This window comes from Conger conger, chromosome 4 (assembly GCF_963514075.1).
Source record: "Conger conger chromosome 4, fConCon1.1, whole genome shotgun sequence".
Classification (NCBI taxonomy): Eukaryota; Metazoa; Chordata; class Actinopteri; order Anguilliformes; family Congridae; genus Conger; species Conger conger.
Genome location: NC_083763.1, coordinates 61,184,643 through 61,204,198, shown reverse-complemented (window position 1 = coordinate 61,204,198; position 19,556 = coordinate 61,184,643). Strand labels below are relative to the sequence as shown.

Genomic DNA, 19,556 nt, shown 5'->3' with positions numbered 1-19,556 from the left:
TAGACAGATCTGTACATTAATCAAAATTAAATGGAATACTAAGCACTGAATATCTGAGCTACAACAGCTGAAAAAAAACATAAACAGACTAAAAGCTGTGTTGTCTTTTTCCCCCATACGGACAAACATGCAGATCTAACCCATTTAAAAGAAGCAAGTTGCTTCTGAAATGTGTGTGTGTGTGTGTGTGCAAACCAATATCTGGAGGTACCGCACGACGCAGTTAACAATTAGAAGAATTAAAGGCTAGTTGTAAGTCCCCCCCCCCCCCCCCCGTCATTACTATTTCATGCCTTCCTGTCCGTTATGAGCAAGCGCCTCGTGTTCATTTGATACAGTGAATTATTTATTCCCGACATGCAAAAGCAGTTAGTGGAAAGAGATAGAAGTGACAATGCGTCTCTAAATGCAGGAGGCTGCAGCTGGTGCCCCCCTCTGTCTGTCTGTGTGGCGGAGCCCTGACAGGGGATTGGAGGCTTAGGCATTATAATGCAGGGCCGGAGGAGAGGAGGCAGCCTCCGGGGACCTGCTTAGCCATACACTGTAATGCCAGACTCTCGCTCTTGTTAGTAAGCAGTCTGTGCGGGAGGGGGGGGGGGGGGGGGGGGGTGATAGGGGGGAGGGGGCGTCAAACGCAGTAAACATTAAATTGGATTCATTAAGAAAAAAACACCATTCGCAGGCTTATGGAAAACTTGTTTTTTTTTCGTTTTTTTGTTCTTGGGTTTGTTTTTGTTTTGTTGTAAGGTTCGTACAAATATGCAGGGGTGGTCTCAGCTGGTTTTAACAGACTTTTTATTCAATTGTTTTTTTTGGACTTTTTATTTACTTATTTTCTTAAAAATCGGGTAATGAAATACTCCAAACCCGTCCATCCAGCCACAGCTCTGCATTTAATTGTCGGCCGCGTCTGACGTGACCCCCGGTGGCTGGGTGACCTCCAGGAAATGAAAGGGCGGTCCTCGCACGTGGGCAGGGGGGGCGGGGGGATGGGAGGGGTGTGCGCCGATAAAGGAAGACGCGCGGAGACGGCGAGGAGGAAGGGGCGGCGAGGGAGAGACGGGCGGGGTGGGGGAAACGGCCGGCCCGCGTCGAGACGTTCCCCTACCTCAACCTGCCAGGCGTCGCTGCGTCGTCTGGCTTCCGCCAACTGGGCGCGCGCCCCCTCCAGCTCCCGCTTGGTAGCATCCAGCTGTAATAAATGAAAGAGCAGTGATATTTAGATGGATGAGCTGTACGCCAGGAAGAGAAAACTACCAAACACGGACCTAAAGCGATCCCCTGTCTTCACATGCTTGATTTCATCCCTTAATTAGAGCCATTAATCAACGGGCATGAGATATGAGGCTTCGCGAGGGCCGGATGACACGACACCTTGCCACCTGTCAAAATTACAGCTTTCAGTTCATGCGCCATCCCTCAAATAGTTATTTTCTGCAAGCCTGGCTGCATCTCACAATTCACTATTTACTATACGTCCCTTTCCTGAGCAGAGCAATCTCACCACTGGAGACGGCCGGTGGGGGAGGGGCCGGATGTCAGAGTGGCACGCCGCTAATGGTCCTTAAATTCCAGATCAATTTAAATTAAAGGCCATTAGTCTGTTGTTATTGTGATTATTATTGTTTTTATCATTTGGGTAAACTGGCGCTTGTCCTTGCCCTTTCCACCGAAAACAAGGACGGGAAAAAAAGAAAAGGATATTTGCATCGGAGCCTGTGACGTTTAAACGGCGCTTATTTTCCACAGAGGAAAACGTATATATAAACCGTACATTTCTAATAAATAACACCTAAACAATATCATTCTGCCTTGAGGACACTAAACCATATTATCAATTTACTCGGATACACATTTATTCATTTCCACCGTCCTTATTAAATTTAGTCTACAGCACAATAAAGCAAGTTTTAACATTGCTGCAAATACGTTCCCGTCTGGTACTACGATTATGTATGATTAACTAATATATTTATCACCTGATGTATTGGCTACAATCAAAAATAATATTTGCATACTCTTCCAATAATGATGAAAAGCAGGCAAGGCCTTTGTGTTTGACTGTATGTGTGTGAGTATGCGCCTGTATGTGAGAACCTTTCTTATGGGTCTCCACGCATCCGTAAAACAATGGAGAATAGCCCTACATAGGCATAGGCATTGCCAGGCAATCAGCAAGGCCTTAATAATAATTTCACCCAAAGACTCGGTGGAGTCAAACAGAGATTGTGAGTACTTAAGAATATGCAGTGAGATACGTTTGGAAATGAAGCAAGGTCAAATGGGACACGGAAAGGCTTTTATGATGGGAGAAACACATTACAAAAACTGCAACTGGGCTCCGATCCAGGAGGACCCTTCTCTGATATAGTACATTCACTTACAGCCTGTAGCATGATGAAATAAGCCAGCGGGGCATTGGAATTTCGCAAACACACTCAACATGCACAGATGTTGTTTTCCGTTGCCGTTATATATATATATTTTTAAAGGTTTCTGACCAAAGTCATAATCGTAATGCGCAAATCAGCAAATATAAATTATCATACGTGTCCGTTTTTTCCTGGAAAACGAGCAGACGAACAGTGGCTTCACCTTGGCAGCCGCTGTCACAGTTTGACTGCCAGCGCTCTGTGAGGTGTCCCCATCGCCACCGGTCTGGGGGAAAGAAAGCAGCGCACTGCCTCTTCTCAAGCCGGGTGACAACAGATTTAAGAGGCGCAAAAGAGCGCAGGGCCAGTGGGCAGCTCAGGCAGACAGCGTGTCCAGAGCGTGTCCCCACAGCGCCTGGAGGACTGCCCTGGGCTCCGGCCGGCTGGGCACTGCTCCACCGCCTGAGCTTTTGGGCCGAGGGGGAAAGCCGAACGGCGAGAAACACGTTTTAAAAGAGCCGGGGATGAAAATGAGAGCTGATCTAGGTACGAGTGAGTTAGCCTTTCTGTCACACAAACCAGCCTCTTCTTGTTTGCGAACACTCTTCCCTGCACTGGTGTTTAACCTGAGAAATGAAAGCCTAAGGCATCTCCTTTCTTTGCGATTTGGAATGGAGGTTTTGATATGCTGAACCGTCCGGCAGTGGCACTGGAGCCGTTTGACCAGCGAGCGCTGGCATTTCAGGGCCCTGAATACAAAGGTCCGGAACAAAATCGCTCGCTTTTAGTGCTGCTATTTCACTCAGAAATGTTCCATTTTCAACTGGCAGTGTTTCATCAGGCAGATCTCATGCATTGCCACCTTAACTAACTATTTGGCTGGGAATACATTGTGACTTTCTCATCTCTACAAAGGCACAGCTCGCTATCTGAAAACACAAACATGCAGACAGTCAAAGGTTACCTGTTGAGAGCACTGTAATATCGTAGTTCATTTAAAAGTCAAACAAATTCATCTTCTCTGTTTGTCTGCCTCTGTGTAACTTCAGAAACTGTAAAATAAATAAATAAATAAATAAAAAAACATAATTGAATCTAACTGCAATGAATGCATCTGGATCAGTGATGTGACACAAATCCTTCTTGTATGCTTTCAAACCCGGGCTGTTATGGGGTCCTATCACAGTATTTGTCTACATGACCTTGGACTTGCGGTTAAATTCATAACATTTCATCTCCGGCTGATTATGAATCCCTTCATCCTCAAAACCAATCATAGGAAGGAGTTTGTTCAGTGAAAGTGAACTAATCAACCACAGCGAGTTTATGCCTATTCAGTCTTTCAACGTGAATGTTTTTTTTCCTTTATTTTTCCAACTGGGGAGAAACATGTTGAACGAGCTACTGCACATCATGTCACAAAAGTCAAATGTTTGCTTCAGAAATTCCATATAATGGCTAACTTTTGGTAAAACTGGATATTAATAACACAGTTATTGATTTCAGGACAGGTGAAAGAAAATCAAGTAAATCAAACAGAAAATCCTTACAAAAGATGCAAAGAATAATGTGAAAATAGAGGCTTCTTTTTTCATGCAGAAGTGAAATAGGTTGAAATATATGGCAATCCATAAAGGACCAGCTTGCTGAATACATTTTTCCCCCCTTCAATTTTATTTTTTCATCCATCTTGGAACCACAAAGCAGATTCAATTAGGTTTTCTGATTGGGGCACTGGCATTCTGACGGGTCATACAAAGGTTAAATAATTCACTGCTACAAACATGATTATGCTACTGTAGCATTTGATCAAACCCACTGTTTATCATACAAGCCATCGTAGTTTTGAATTCTCAAAATAATGACATTTTCAAGATTCCCCGCAGGTAATTGGTGGGATATTTTACATCTTCAATTGCTTAACTACCAGCATTTTACATTAAATACGTTCATGAGAAGAAAATGTGGTGCGACCACAGGGCCGACATTACAGCTACTCAATGATGCTGAAAGCCAAGAATATACTAAATCACTTTTATATGCTCAAGGAATAGGCTACATAATGCAATCGCCTTTCTTTCCATGGATACACTAACGACAATGACATAAAAGAACTAAACGCGGTATTCTTAAATATTATGGCTTTTGTGTCAAGCTTCCTGTTCATACCACAACGTCCCTACATACACTGTGGCGTATTTACTTTGATTCAATACGGAAGCACACTCAGTCAAGCTATTTGGTAGGAACACAGGACTTACAGTACGTGTGCTGAAAAAAGGAACTGCATATAAAAAGGTCCCTGGTGGTGTGGTGTGAAAATGAAGAGATACTGGTACACAAAGACCACAGCAGTCAAAGCAAAGGGTGCAGAGGAAACAGGCACTGCTAATACGACAGACTTCACAAAAGAAGAATCCATGGCCAACGCTGGATGATTTAAATCACTGTCCCATGTATTACATGTCTAATTACATTTAAAAAATGTAAATAATTGTACAACTAATATAGACTTAAGTCTACACCAGTCGTAAGCTTTCGCGTGTGTGCAATTTGGTTTGCATAAAATACTGTAGGCTTTAGGCCAACATTAACTGAATTCATTCCCAATAGCACAGTCTCCAGGTACCATGCAAAAGTCTGCCGCTTCATGTTAACAATTTCCTCCATTTTTTCTCTGGTGCTTCAGATTCAAGGATCTGTACTTCTTAAGATGATTGGTATAGCACTCTAGTGATGGCAACAGATTTCTGAACAACAAGGGATGGGTGAGACCTTGAATAATGTATGAAAGAGTTTAATACCAAGAGTGATGCTTGTCAATCACTTTCCTTTCAATCAAGAAGACGGCACAGATCATTTCCATTTCAATTATCGGTTATTCAAGTTTGAGACCCAGCTCAAGTGTTCTGGAAAACCAGTCAATCTGCAGATTTGGCGAGGAGATCCCATGCCACACTTTAATTAAGGGCGTGAATACAAATACACCAAAAACCTCCAACACAGCACAGTTATTCAACCTATAGATTCAATATCTGTATTTACATGCCAACATCACTGAGCAAACAAGCTCATTTAAAAGTTCATATGCTAATGTGTGACATTTAAACCAAACTTTACACGAGAAAAGGACAAGCAACAATAGATTTTGATTCCTTTCATGTCCCTGAACTTACGCATCTTCAATATTTATAACTTTAAAATCATGACACCTTAAGAAAAAAATGAGAGAGAGAGAAAACAAGACACCTTGATATCGAATCTATAATCTTACGGGAGGAAGGAAAAAAGAAAACAAAATGGAGGCAGATCGCAGGGGGAAGGGGGTGGCAGACATCAACGGCAGAATTAAGAGGAAACCGATGCGTTTTATACAGTGCAACCTGAGATCCCTGCCGTGCCTTCAAACACATCAATAAGTCATTTTGAAATGATTAGGCAGAGGCTGAATTAGGGTAATTTATGAAGTAACGGCACAGCGTTTGAGTGCGCTACCTGACATGTGGCCTGTGTGTGTAAGTCACGGGCCTCCAGCAGCTGGACGTTCAGCCGCTCTGTGAGAGAGGCCAGCCGCAAAGCCTCCTCCTGCTTCTGACGCTGCTCCAGCTCCACCTTCACCACCCTCTGCTCCTGCGCCTGCCACTACGACAGAGGGAAACACGAAACAAAGTCCATTTTAAAATCTGGAGCGCGGCGCAAAGATCTGAAGTATCAACTGCGATGACGTCACGCCGACGTCACGCCGACGTCATCGGCCAGAGTGTGCCAACAGCAGGCGTGAGACACCTGCGACACGGGCAAGGCGCGAACGCTTCTGCACCGAGCTCGCGAGACACCGACGCCGTCGTGCGCTTTATTTCACTTCAAGACCTGAGCGTTAGCGAAGAACACATTCATCCTTTTTCTTGAAACCCTTGGGACAAAGTTGAGTGTCGCTAAAAAAAACTACAGTTACTGCCGTTCATTTCGTACCTCTGTGAGGAGTCCGTCTTCTTTCCGTTTCGCGGACACTAATTCCATCTGCTGCTTCTGCAAACGCTCTCTGCTCTTCTGAAGCTGCAAGTTTATACACAAAAGAAAACCACAATGTCAACCAATTGGACCTCACTTAAGCAACCTTGATGATCGATTTGCGAGGCAGAGGGTGAGCAGGACCCTATTTCTGCAGTACGGTGTTCAAACTGCTCATTCATTAAAAGATGCTCTTTCTTATTGATTTTGGCTTAAGTAATGAGAAAGCTTATCCAAAAATCTTTAGCATTTGGGCTCAAGTTAAGGAAATCGATGCAACCATTTCCCATTTGAACAGCATATGTGAATTTTATGTACAAAAGACAAGACAAATCCAAAATCGGATAAATCAATAGCCCTTGTCAATACAACATAAAGCTGACAAATGGCATTTTTTAAGCAATTAAAGTGAGCTGTAAACATACGAAAGCTAATCAATTCAGATGTATTTCTATTATCAGTATTTAAACACTGATTTAAAATATGCTAGATCCATAAGTTGACACTAAATGGCCTAAGGCTGGGTGTTTCAATGCAGAACACTTATTTATATATTTTAACATCATATCTTTATGAAACAAATATCATATTCCATGCTCTCTGCTCTAATTCACATTGGGTTGTCTATTTTCTGGTCTAAGTCAAAAGCAGTGCTTGATATTTCTCAACCTTAATTAAATTCCAATTATGCAAAGTTTTAATAATTCAAACTGAAGGGGACGTTTGGCGAAAGACCTTTCATCGAGTCATGACATGGTTTCCAAAGTTGGTGACAGGAACTGCACATCATGAGCTGTAGTCCTACCTTATATGGTCAATGGGTTCTTCTGAGCTGTAGTCTAACAGGGCACATGTCAGTCGAACTGAATCCTCCACCACCCAACCTCTTTTTCCACCCCTCACTCTCTACAGAATCTTTAATCCGGTAAAACTTCAGAATGTGCAGTTTGACTTGAACAAACGCACCAAGCTTAGACTGCTAAACAATTGGCACACGAATCCAAACATTCACACATATCAAAACAGCCCACAAGAGCATGCTCATTGCATGCACTCATAGCTGTGGGGGTAATCTACCAGAGTAACCTGAAATTATTTAACATATTAACAGTTTTTTACAGTTTTCAGAAATATTGGCACAGTAAACCATGAACCAACAGAGAGGTTAATGTGTCCTTTTCCATGCTAATGTTATAGGTAATGCTAAAGTTCTACACATGCAAACACGGTTATTAATAAATATATAACACATACACACATACCTATACATGATATTGATTTATGTTTTTCCCCCTCTCCCACTCCCTCACAGTAGAGAAACCTGATATCAATATTCCATGAGTCTGTGTCTACAACTTGAACCATTAAAAAGTACATTTATGAATAAATAAAGATTTAAAAATACGGTTAGGGAGGGGGAGAGAAAGAAAGGTGATCCCATAACAGTCGGGAAGGCATATCTTTAAGGAAATGGCATCCAAATATAGCAGCTCCAAACCCCATCTGGGGTTTCTTTGGCTGATACTGCTACGTCAAAGGTGAGTTTTGTGTTAACAAAGCTAAACTACAGACAACATTTCCCAGAGGTAATTGCTTGCTCATTAATATTCATAAGAACCTGATTCTTGCATCAGCGGGATGTTTTGTCTCTGATGTACTGAGCCATGTACCTTCTCTGGAATTCTCACCATCTACATATGCAATGAGCATAGGAAAAAATGATACACAAAAACAGAAGGAAGAATCCTCTCATATCTTAAAATGCTGCGGATGGTTAGCAGCATTTCTTGAAATATTCTCTTTGTGTTTCTCTTCCTTATGCTTTTTGGCTTCTTGTGGACTAGCTAAGTCGCTGTTTTACAGAGGTAGTTTAATCACGCGTAAGAAATTACTAGCTTCTCTGTTCGTGAAGCATGACATTTCAATTGTGCAGCCAATAAAAGTATTGCATGAAGAGGGCTGACATGATTTACTATCTGCAAAGCCTGAAGACCAAGGTTACCATGGTGAGCTACCTTTTCCATGCATACAAGGTCAAGTGAGAATGACCTACCAATGCACAGACCTCAGTCTTATCACATAGTAATATGTTCTTCACACAATAGATTGTGGCTTCACTGTATACAATTAAATGTTTTTGAAAGCATTGCAAAATAAATACTTTTACTGAAGACATATTTTTATTGAACAAGGTGAACAAGGTTATCATGGTTCTTGCATGATGACAATAATTCTTGCATTTAATTTAATTCTTGCATTTTTAATTAAAACAATTAGCCTATCCTGGGTGAATTCAACAGTTTATTATGTTTTTGGATTGTTATTTGTATATAGTAAGACCCGATTTTAGAACTGGTAGTTTACTTAAACAATCAAATTTAAGTGACTTACACAGAATCACAATGCCAATAGCCCACCTGGAATTAGAATCCAAAGCCTTATAGTGACATGCTCATGTTGCTCAAATAGCACAAAGTAGCACACTGCTACTGAAAATACTGCAGAGCTATTCATGTTCTGTTACTTTGTGCCTCTATTAATGTCTCTCAAATAACAACTGCTGAAAAAATATTAACTCTTTTGCTTATGAACCCGTAAGATTTAGAGTGATAATCATAAATTATTAAAGACGAAAATGCAGGAACAGATGCCAGTTGTCATATACAAGAATGTGAATGTTATGACATAGCCTTTGAAATATTTATTGTGGAGAGAACAGTTTATAAAATCATCAACTCAAAGAGACCTTAATATTTCCTGTGCATAACTACTGTGATGATAAGGAAGAAAATACACACAGCTGAGAAACATCAAAGTAAATTTACACGGACAACTCCAGAATTAAAATGAAAGTTTCAATCGACATACTCCATTAAAAAGGCAAAAGGTGAATCATCTTCTCATTTTCTCTGCATTTCTCTATGTCTGGGTCTGTGTATGTGTAAGTGTGAGGGCTTGATTGCTGCTATTCTCAAAACACAAGAAAAAAATTATATATATATATATATATATATATATATATATATATAACTAAATCTGAATTTAAAATCCAAATTGGCATTAATGATTGATTTAGCATGGCTGAGGAAGGGGCTACTCTCTGGTGGCTGACATATTAACCATACCTCTGGCAGAACTAGCCAAGTAATGATGAGCAGACAGCGGTCGAAAGGGAGAAACTGCCCAGGCCCCCATGAGACCAGCACAATGATGAGAAAAAACCAGGACACTTTTTCACTGGAGAAGGGGAAACTGTCTGGAAATATCTTGCTTGGTCGTGATGGGGGCAATTTGACTACTGAAATTGAAAAAAGAAAATGGCACCTCAATAATCCCATGTGCAGGAGCAGCAGGTACATGTAGAATTGTAACTAAAATTGTATCTAAAAAGTTGGGGGGAAAAAGTCCATCCCATTTGGTGAAGATAAAACATAACCAGAAGAACATTGAAAATGAGTTTTTGGGGAAAAAAAATCCTTCATAATATGGTAAGATTACAGATGAGTAACATTTTATGGAACAGCTCAAACTGGCATGGCAATTTTCTCTCAGGCACAAGTCTCAGTCTCAGTTCGCTCAGTGTTTCTGTGTTTTGTGATGTGCGCTAAACGTAGCCCTGATTGCAATGATTGCTTCAAAAACGAAAATGCAACCTTGAAAAGTGTCTATGACCATGGAATTCTGGTAATGTAATCCCTGTGTCAGCTTAAACTGACTTAAACTGGCCTCATTAAAGCAAAATAATAGTTTATGCCATCAGACAAGGACACCAACGGTGAATCAGCAATTACGGTCCCTCATTTCCTATTAGCCAGGGCTGGAGTGGATTTCAAAAACTGAGGTTAGGAAACCAAGCAAAGCTCAAAAGGGCGGCATGCCCATTAGCTTAGGTAATGGACACGCTTTATGCAAAGCAGACTCTGGTAAGGAGATAACTCTTCAAATAGGATCAAAGCCTGCAAACTCTTCAAGATTTAACCAAAGTAACACAATGACATAGTACTCTAATCGTATGGAAAACAACTTTGGAGAAAGCACTGATTAAATCAGTATCTAAGCACACATCCCACAGCAAAAGCAAGTACTTCTCTAAATCTTCTCTACTAACCTTATTTTAACCTTAAGAGTTGCTTCTGTACATTAAATCAGCCATTAGGTTATCCTATTTTCATGCTGGGTGTAACACCTTGGAAAATTGCACATCAGGGTCCAACCATTACATCAGAAGATCATTTGAAATCTGTCGCATCAGCATTAACACGTTGTGGCTCAAGGATGGACACATGGCCATGACTGCACTCTCTGCACCCAGGGAAAGGTACTTGCTAAGATGTTGTGACAATGAAACTCAACCTAACTTACAGAGTTGGCACACTCCACAAAAACTGGACACTCTACACTTCATATTTGGAAATGCGTTTCTTGAAGGATTGGATATTCATGAACAGGCCAAGTAGGCAGTCAGCAAAAACCACAGATCACAGCAATAGCACAGCCCACTTCTATGATTTGGACAAAAAATTAGGTGTAATTGGGAAAATTATTCAATTTAAATCTCTGCAGCTCCTTAAGCTAATAAGTGAAACTGTGCCTTTAAAACACTTGACTGAAATGAATGTCATATGATACACAGATTATGAACTATACACATGGTGCCATTATTTGCAATTTGCAAGTGTGTTTAAATACTCTAAATATAAGCCATAGCATATTTACTGGAAAGCCAACACTATTACTTGGCCAAAGGTTTAAAAAATGAAATCTTGTCAAGTACTTCTTGAAAAAGTCAAACTTATTCCTGAATGCGTTCCTTTGCCTGTACAGGGTACTAATCTTATGTATGAATGAGCTATACTGTGCACCGTTCAATAACATTCAGTTAGAAAGAGATTCAAATGTGTTAATGAGACTGAGCTCAGTAAGACAGTCGTCTACAGTACGCAGAGGAGATTATTGATGTACTGTGTCTGTGAAAACTATTTTCCAATCATTTCTGTGAATCTTTATGACTAGAGGATATGCAGGAGCCATGATGAAAAACATATAGAAAATGACACTTATGTCAAAAAACAGATCTCTAAGAAAAGAAAAACAATGTGTATATGCCCGCAGCATTTTCAGAAATAATAATCCATTTCTGGAATCCTAACCACACTCTGCAATGGTTGCTCCTTGCTTTAAAATTGTCTAACAAATTACACACTCTTGCTAAGAAGCTCCACTTATGTCCTAAGGCTCATCATGTTTCTGCAGAAATGTTTTTTTGTTCAAAATTATGTCCTAAAAATAACTGTAAATGCTCTGAGATAATTAAACCAAACTTCATGCATTAAGCTCCAAGTCTAACTTCCATGCAACTGAAAAGGGCAAGATGAACTCTTCATGGCTACTGTGCTTAACTGCAAAATTTTAAAAAAGGGAAAAAATAAAGAATAGGCAGCAGGCTTTTTCAAGTAAACACCACTGTTACAACACAGAATGAATCTCCACGAGGCCTAAATACCAGTCAGTTACAGTTATGTACCAAACTACTCTGATCTTTAACTGAAATCTTCGCTCACTTTAACAGAAAGCCAGCAGTTTTAATACCAGGCTTCGTGACAAGCTAAGAACTAGAGTACACCAAGATGAGAGGACCACATTGGGATGTCCCCCTCACACCCAACACACCTTGACTTCAACGAAGGCATTTCATTTATTCATATTTCTGTTAGCCATTCATTAGCCATGTCATACTTTCGGTTCAAAGGGAGCACAATTCTCTCTTTTTACCACTGCTGTGGAATGAACACTGCTTCTTTCATATCCTGAGACTCAAGAATGAGCTCTCAGCAAAACTGCAGGAAACATATCATACGATTAAGAGAAAATGACCCTACCCTTTTAAATAAACAGGTCTGACTTTCAACCGTATTGAATAACCCAGTTCGCTAAAAACATATGCTCTTAGTGGTTACTGTTTATATTACATTTCCCTATTATTATTACTATGCAGAGTTAAAATGGACCCAAATGGTCTGATTCTCCATCTTCATGCAACGCTATACCAAATTATGGTAAATACTTGAGCATTAAATTGGTTTAAAACATTGCAGATTGCACTCATCTGGTTATTTCGTAGGACTATATTTACTGTTGGAGTTTCCATTTACAAAGTAATAAAATCACACACTGCCAGCACCCAGGAGAATGTCACATATTGACCAATTTATGATGGTAAGAATGACAATAATGAAGACTCCAACAATAACCACTGTCCTACTTAATTATAGTGCAATCTAGAGGTGATTGTAAGCACTTAATGTGTAGTTGAGACTTCAATAACTGACTCACAATATTGCGTCTATGAATCTGACACAATTCCTTGTTGCATGAACTCAATTTGAAATGTGGGCATATGGCATATTTACACAGGCATTGGACTCAAATTTATTTTTGAACAAGTACATAATTGGACACAATTACACATAACTACACAAAGCCCTGCGTTGTTGTGACTGTGACTTTCATCCATTAAGGCTGCTGTCAATTAACTTGACTGGATAATCCACACCTGTAGAACACTTAAAGGACCACTGGAGCTTGTGGAAAAGAATCCCTGACAAAGGCATGCAAGTGCAGAAACACTGCCTCTTAACTCATAAATATAAATTAGAGTTAAGAGCACATGCAAACCCTACATTCGATTCCCCTACGCATTCATAAACGCATCTTCCTGCACTGTACATGGGCGCTTACACCACCTTAAACAGGAGAACAGATCCAAAGCAAAACAAATGAAGGATGGCATCAATTCCCCACAAGATCAATATCATACCAAGGGAGTAGTAAGGGGAATACAGCTAACATGCTAATAATGGCCTCCCCTGCAGAGCGCATTAGGGAATGATAATAGGCTCAGTATATGTTGGGTAGAGGAATCCAGGAGGGGTCTATATCAGTGCCACACGCCCAGCCCTGCCAGCACAACCAGCTCCAGCAGAGGGGAAGGTCTGCCAGGGAACAACGCAACTGCCTGTTGGCTCGGCGCAATATGCTACATTATGGAGTAATTAGGGCAGCAGCAGCTACAGGATAATGCCCAGCATATGGCAGGAGCGGCCCATGCCAGGCACGCACGCCTCATTTACAGCTGCTGTTATGTTACTACTGTTTTTCATACTGGAAAACGACCTCATTTGCACAACCCGAATTAAGATAAAACATTTTGCTCATCTCACAGCAGAAAATAAATTAAACATTTCCCCATTCCTCACTTGAAAAAAAATGAGGGTTAAATAATAGGGATGTCACAACTTTATGGAGCAGCCTGTAGCGTAGTGGCTAAGGTGCATGACTGGGCCTCAAATGGATGGTGATTCAAGCCCCATTGCTGCAGCTGTTGGGCCCTTGAGCAAGACCCTTAACCCCTCATTGATCCAGGGGAAAATGTCCCCTGCTTAGTCTAATCAACTGTAATTTGCTTTGGATAAAAGCCTCAGCTAAATAACAAGGTATTATTATTATTATAAAAATGTGACATAACGCATTCAAATTTCTAATGAAGGTAGAATAAACTACTCCACCATGTTACTACCTCGGTATTCAGTGAGGCACACAAGGACACGCATGCTCACACGTCAAACTTAAACGGACAAGAACAAGAACACGAACACACAGAAACACAAAGAAGTTTCCTAGCTAATAACATGCTCAGAACAGTTTTTCATGTTATTTAGTAAAATAGACTGTAGAACTGAGAAAATGAGGACCATGGTACTGGCGGCATTACAGTATGCACTGGGAGCAAGTTATCCAATATGCCATAATAAGGATGAACAGAGATGGGTTGTTTTCATAAACTCATCCCAATGCAAATGAGTATAATAGTGCTGAATGATCATTTCTGCAGGTTTCACTTCATGTCCTTGGCAAAGTGACAACAAACAGAAGTGCTTTTCTCTCCTTTGATCAGAACACACAGGCAGATAAAAGCTTTCGAGGGCCCCCGATGCTCCGAGGTTAATGATATTATTTGAGTTATTTGCATATTTAATTATGCTCCCTGTTAAGGATAAGTACTGTTTATTCAATTTACTCCATTGTGAAGCTGGCACATTTTCAATAAAAATCAATGAGCCAGACTTGGAGTCGCGCGAAGGAAAACATTCAAACGCGTTCGTCAGTTCACCAAAACAGACGCTAACAATCAGGTGCTTTTTAAACAAGATCTCTTCAATTTTTCATTATCATTAGGCCAATTTGAAAGGTGCTTTGGCTCTCAGCGGGAGAATGTCACCTCTCTTCCTTGAGTCAGTTACTGGAGCAGTCGCATTTAATGCATCATCATCAATGACAAGCTGAATTTTCATAACGCGCGCTTACATTTACTGAAATTAAACATCTTCTCTTAAGCCAGAGGCTATCAGACTGATACATTATTCATCTCCATTTCACAAAGGAACATTAATCAATTATGAAGATATGAAGAAATTAAACAGGGAGAGGAAACGCGATACCCGTGTTTATATGGAGACAATGCGGTGGCCATTGCTTCAAAATCAATATTTTCATACGATGCTGACAGTATTAGTTTTTAATTTCCATCTGAATATTACTTCTACATCTTGGAGAGGGAAGGGGTATGGTTGCGTTTCTTCAGTCTGAAATTGATACAGTGTTGTTTTGTCTTAATAAAATCTGAGAAATGTTTGTTTCCATTTACCGTTTTATCATGCAAATGCACTGCTACGCCTTGCAAAAAGGGGGAGACAACCGTGGTCTACTCGCCTACATAAGAAAACAAAGATAATGCATGAGAGCTTGGAGTAATAAATGTACAACACCACAAGAGATTGTTGCAGACCAGGGGATGCAATTGGCGTGAACCCTGTGGCACTCAAATTCGCCTTAATGCATTTTTAAACTTTTATTGGCATTCAAGGACACAAGGGGAATAAAAGCATCCAGTCAAAGTGTTGACCTTATTAGCATTAACAGACAGGGGAAACCTGGCGCACGGACATCACAGGAAACCTCAGGGCTCCAGACTGCTGTAAATAACAGGCTGAAAACTCACTCTTTACACTCCAGCGTAATGTCTGACTCTAACCGTGCAGGGTAGGCTTTTCCAGCAACTGTGCCATTTGTGTGTACAATAGCACACACCAATAATAATGATAAGCATCATCATCATCATCATCATCTTTTGCGCACTGAAAGACTCAGGTATGAAGTTATGAAGTATTTAGTGTGTTTGTAGAAAACACCTGTCAGTCACATTTTCCGATACTTTTCACCTAAAAAGAATTGGGTGGTCTGATACAAAAGGTGATATGTTACAAGAGGTTTAACAAATCTAGATACAAATACCGGAATATAAAACCCAAAATTCGCATGTGTCATGTCAAGTGCATCTCTTGACCTCAAACTCAATTGTCTTCCGTGTATAGCAAAAAAAGGGAATTGACCTTGCTGCTGTTCCAATACTTTTGGAGGGGACTGTAATTGGCCACGGCTTCACCCAGAGGGGGAAGGACTCAGTCAGCAGGACGAACTTATACGGCATCAAAACTGTGGATACAGTAAGTTACACAGGAAACATTCTCTTCCGACTGAACGCATGGCAACTGACAAAACATATTTCAAAATCAAATCTCCAAACTGCCAGAGGAGGCAACAGAAACGAGTGAGAAACCAGCTGTGCAACCAAACTGGGAGAAAAAGGGGGAAAACAATAAATACGCAAAAACTAAGTAGTGGTAACATGGAAGTCTATTGACTATTTTATGTATATTCATGACCTATTAGAACTGACATGTTTTGGCTCAGCAGAGCTTCTGGTTGCAAACCATTTTGTCAGTGTTTATATTTGCTGTCTGAGAGAACCACAGGAAAGAGCACAGCTCGACTGCCGATGAAGAAAGGGAAAATCAAAGCAGAAAATAGCGCATTCAAAATGTGAGGTTGACATTTTGGTGATGCAGATGCACGCGCTTAAACATCTTTTCATATTAAAATGAATATAAATACAACTGCCGAACACAGCTGGATGCATTTGCAAAGTTGGACGAATCAAAACAAAGCTTAAGGAGAATGCTATTTCACATCCCTATGTGGACAGTATTCTTTGTTAGAAACTTTCTAAGACTTTATTGAAAGGCTTTTTAAAGCAACACAGTGCCTTTGCAATGCCCTTAAAAGATGAAAACTAGTAACACAGCCTATTAACTACCAAGGCCTCTTGAATAACCTTCTGCCATTCAGCTTAGAGACTAGGGAGCTCACCCTAAAATGAGGCCATTGGTACACTGATTTGTATTAAAGTAGATGACAGTCACTGTATAGGCTTCACATTTTAAGATGCAATATAACATGTTGGAGCACTATCTAGATGTATGGCTATAACAGCCTATGAGAGAGAATATACCCATTCCCATAAATTGAGGACCGAATAAGTAGCCTAAATGTATTGTTCATTTCACTTTAGATAGTTTTACTTGATTAACCTCTTCACCATTGGTTTCCCTTGATGCAAGATGGCAGCATTATCATAATGCAATTATGTTTATCACTCTGGCATTGAATGTATACAGATAACCCCTCCTGCAAGTAAGGAGTACAGACAATGGCAGAGATACGCAAGAACAGAAAAGAACCATGTCTGATATTATAGAGAGTAAGAGTATCCTGATTTCCTGTTTGATATAGTTGGGTTTACATGTGTGGTAAACAAGAATCAGTGTTCGGACATGAGCTTCAAAGTGGTATCTGTATCCACCTGCATCTTCTACACGACTAAAACTGATTACCACATTAGCAACAAATACCTCCCACAAAATACTTTGGTTGTTATCCTGCATGAACAAAAGGGATCTGCATTGCCGTGTATATTTAAATAAGTTGGCTTTCCAAAGTTAAGCCCCGCAATGCATTATGCGAGACATTAACTCGGTACATCATGAAAAATACATCTTAAACATGTGTGCACGGCACCTTGATAGCGCCGGAATGCTTCTTTTGTGTTAGCCAGAGACAAAGGGGGAGATGGGATAGGATGGGTCCCTCCCCGCTCACCTCAGCAGTCAGGGCAGTTGCCTTCTCCTCCATATCTCTGCTGCACTGGAGTAAGGCTTCGCTCTGAACGTCCTTGGCTGCCATTTGATCCTTAAGCTGTCGAAGCGCTTCCTGTAACTCATTAACCTTTTCCCTCTGGTTGGACATCTAGACAGATGAAAAAGAAATATTTAAATTCGGAACAAAGGGAAACATCAATCACTCTTCTCTTCTGAGCATGAAAGATCACAATATTTGGTCATCTGAGTGATTATGAAAGCGCAGAAGAGTATGGGAGACAGACCTTCCCCCTGCAGATCGCCGCAGCCCGCTAATGATAAGGAAAACGTGAACGGCACAAACAAAGGCTTTTTCTCAGCCGCCGAGGCCCACCGGGACCTGGGAGTTTAATGATCACCTCCTTTTGCATGTCTCTTCCATCTTGCTCGGCGACCTGGAGCTCAGTGTGCAGTTTGGCGATGGTGATGTCTCTCTCCGTGAGCTGGGTCACTTTCTCCAGTTCAAGCGTCTGGAGGGAGTCCACTTTCCTCTGCAGGAACACGATTGCATGCCTTCCCTCAGAGGGCTGAAAGGTGGCAGACACAAAAATACCTCTACTGGTTAAGATTTGATAAATGAGTATGTTCATTTATATGACATTACACATTTTTTAAAGCAGCCTTTTGAAGTCTTCCTTGGCAAAGGATGGTGGGTACAGCACAGTAACTGTGCGCAGTGAATATGACTGTGAGAAATAACACACTATTAGCACAACTAATTTACTTTGTTAAAAGCAATTCACTAATACTACTTATCAGTGACAAATGCCAAAAAACAACATTGACTAAAATGTAACCTGTTTTTTATATTTACTTAAAATTATTCTCTCACCACAAACAAAACCCCAACTGTAGAACCACTCTCAACATGAGAATCGGCAGTTAGAACTAAAGGCCCAGCCAACAGCACATGTGTCATCAGCTGTGCTTGTAAATAAACAAAAACACACATCATTTTTTCCCTTTTTTCCAATGCCCACTGTGTTATTGCATCAGCTGTGCTGGGGGAAAAAAACACTTGGACAACATATTGGCTTACCACTAGCATCTCTCTCATTTGCAATAGCATAACCCACAAACAATAAAACAGCAGTTTTTAATTTTGTGACACTCCATAAGGTGATGTGGGAAGCTGTAAAACTTAGTTTCAATTGAAACACTATTTCAACCTTCAGGGCTGAAATGCTAGCAATTCAGCACATGCAGACAACAATGTTTAATGTACAACACATGTAAAGCTTATGGGCACAGGCAGTAAGCAATATCGTAAAATTCTACTGCAGAGAAAAAAAAGGGTGTGTTGTTTTCATGCATTCTGGAGAAAAGAAGATGGATACCATACCTCATTCTTCTCGCTCTGTATTCTTTCAAGTGAACTCTGCTTAATTTCCTCTCTGAGATTCTGAATAATCCTGTCCTTGGCCTTCAACTGGGACTGGAGATCCCGGACATGTGCCTTCATAATGTCTTCTGGCTTTGAGCTATAGGAAGGATACCAAGCTGAATATTAACAACTTCAAACAGAAAGCCCTGAAAAAATGCCTAATTCTAGTCAAAATAGTGAGCAAAAATATTTTATAAATGAAAGCACTTGACAATAAAAAGATAAATTATAATACTCAAACGTAAGTCAGAACATATGAAAACGGAAGAAAACCGTTGCAGAGGAAAGGAAAAAAGTAAAGAGTGAAAAGGTTTTGTCCTTAAACTTTTCTTTTTTGGTTTATAGACTTTAAAAAAGAAAATTTATACCTGAAGACTAAGGTCAGCGAATGGAAAGCATAAAGAAATGGCCTGGGACACAATCCCAGTCCTAATGGTGCTTCTCTGCCTTTTGTTAGTCTTACGTTGTAATGGGAGACTAATGAGGAAGTCTTAATGAACATCTCTTTCTGCATTGAACAGTTTTACTTTCCTCAACCCCCAGTGAGCCTCGTAATTACGACGTAGCCCAGCGATTTGTACATTCTTTATGGTCTGCACGCTCTGTAGCCTTGTGTCTTATTTCCTTAAACACGGCCCTATTATTGCGTCAGACTGTCACAGGGAGGGGGTGATAATCTGAGCACCTGGATGACGA

At 40.5% G+C, this 19,556-nt stretch overlaps 1 protein-coding gene across 3 annotated transcripts in view; it reads right to left on the bottom strand.

Moving 5' to 3' along the window:
- Positions 1 to 19,556, bottom strand: part of LOC133125794 (myosin-16-like) — a 123,020-nt gene that overhangs the window by 85,164 nt on the left and 18,300 nt on the right. For 2 of the 3 annotated variants that reach the window (XM_061237406.1, XM_061237407.1), the window contains exons 5-10: positions 18,819 to 18,957; positions 17,836 to 18,003; positions 17,439 to 17,585; positions 6,345 to 6,428; positions 5,868 to 6,014; positions 1,109 to 1,192 (exon numbers count right to left, since the gene is read on the bottom strand). In XM_061237406.1, the coding sequence (XP_061093390.1) occupies positions 1,109 to 1,192; positions 5,868 to 6,014; positions 6,345 to 6,428; positions 17,439 to 17,585; positions 17,836 to 18,003; positions 18,819 to 18,957 (769 nt within the window). The remainder of the gene's footprint in view (positions 1 to 1,108; positions 1,193 to 5,867; positions 6,015 to 6,344; positions 6,429 to 17,438; positions 17,586 to 17,835; positions 18,004 to 18,818; positions 18,958 to 19,556) is intronic. The other variant, XM_061237408.1, reaches the window with a different exon arrangement.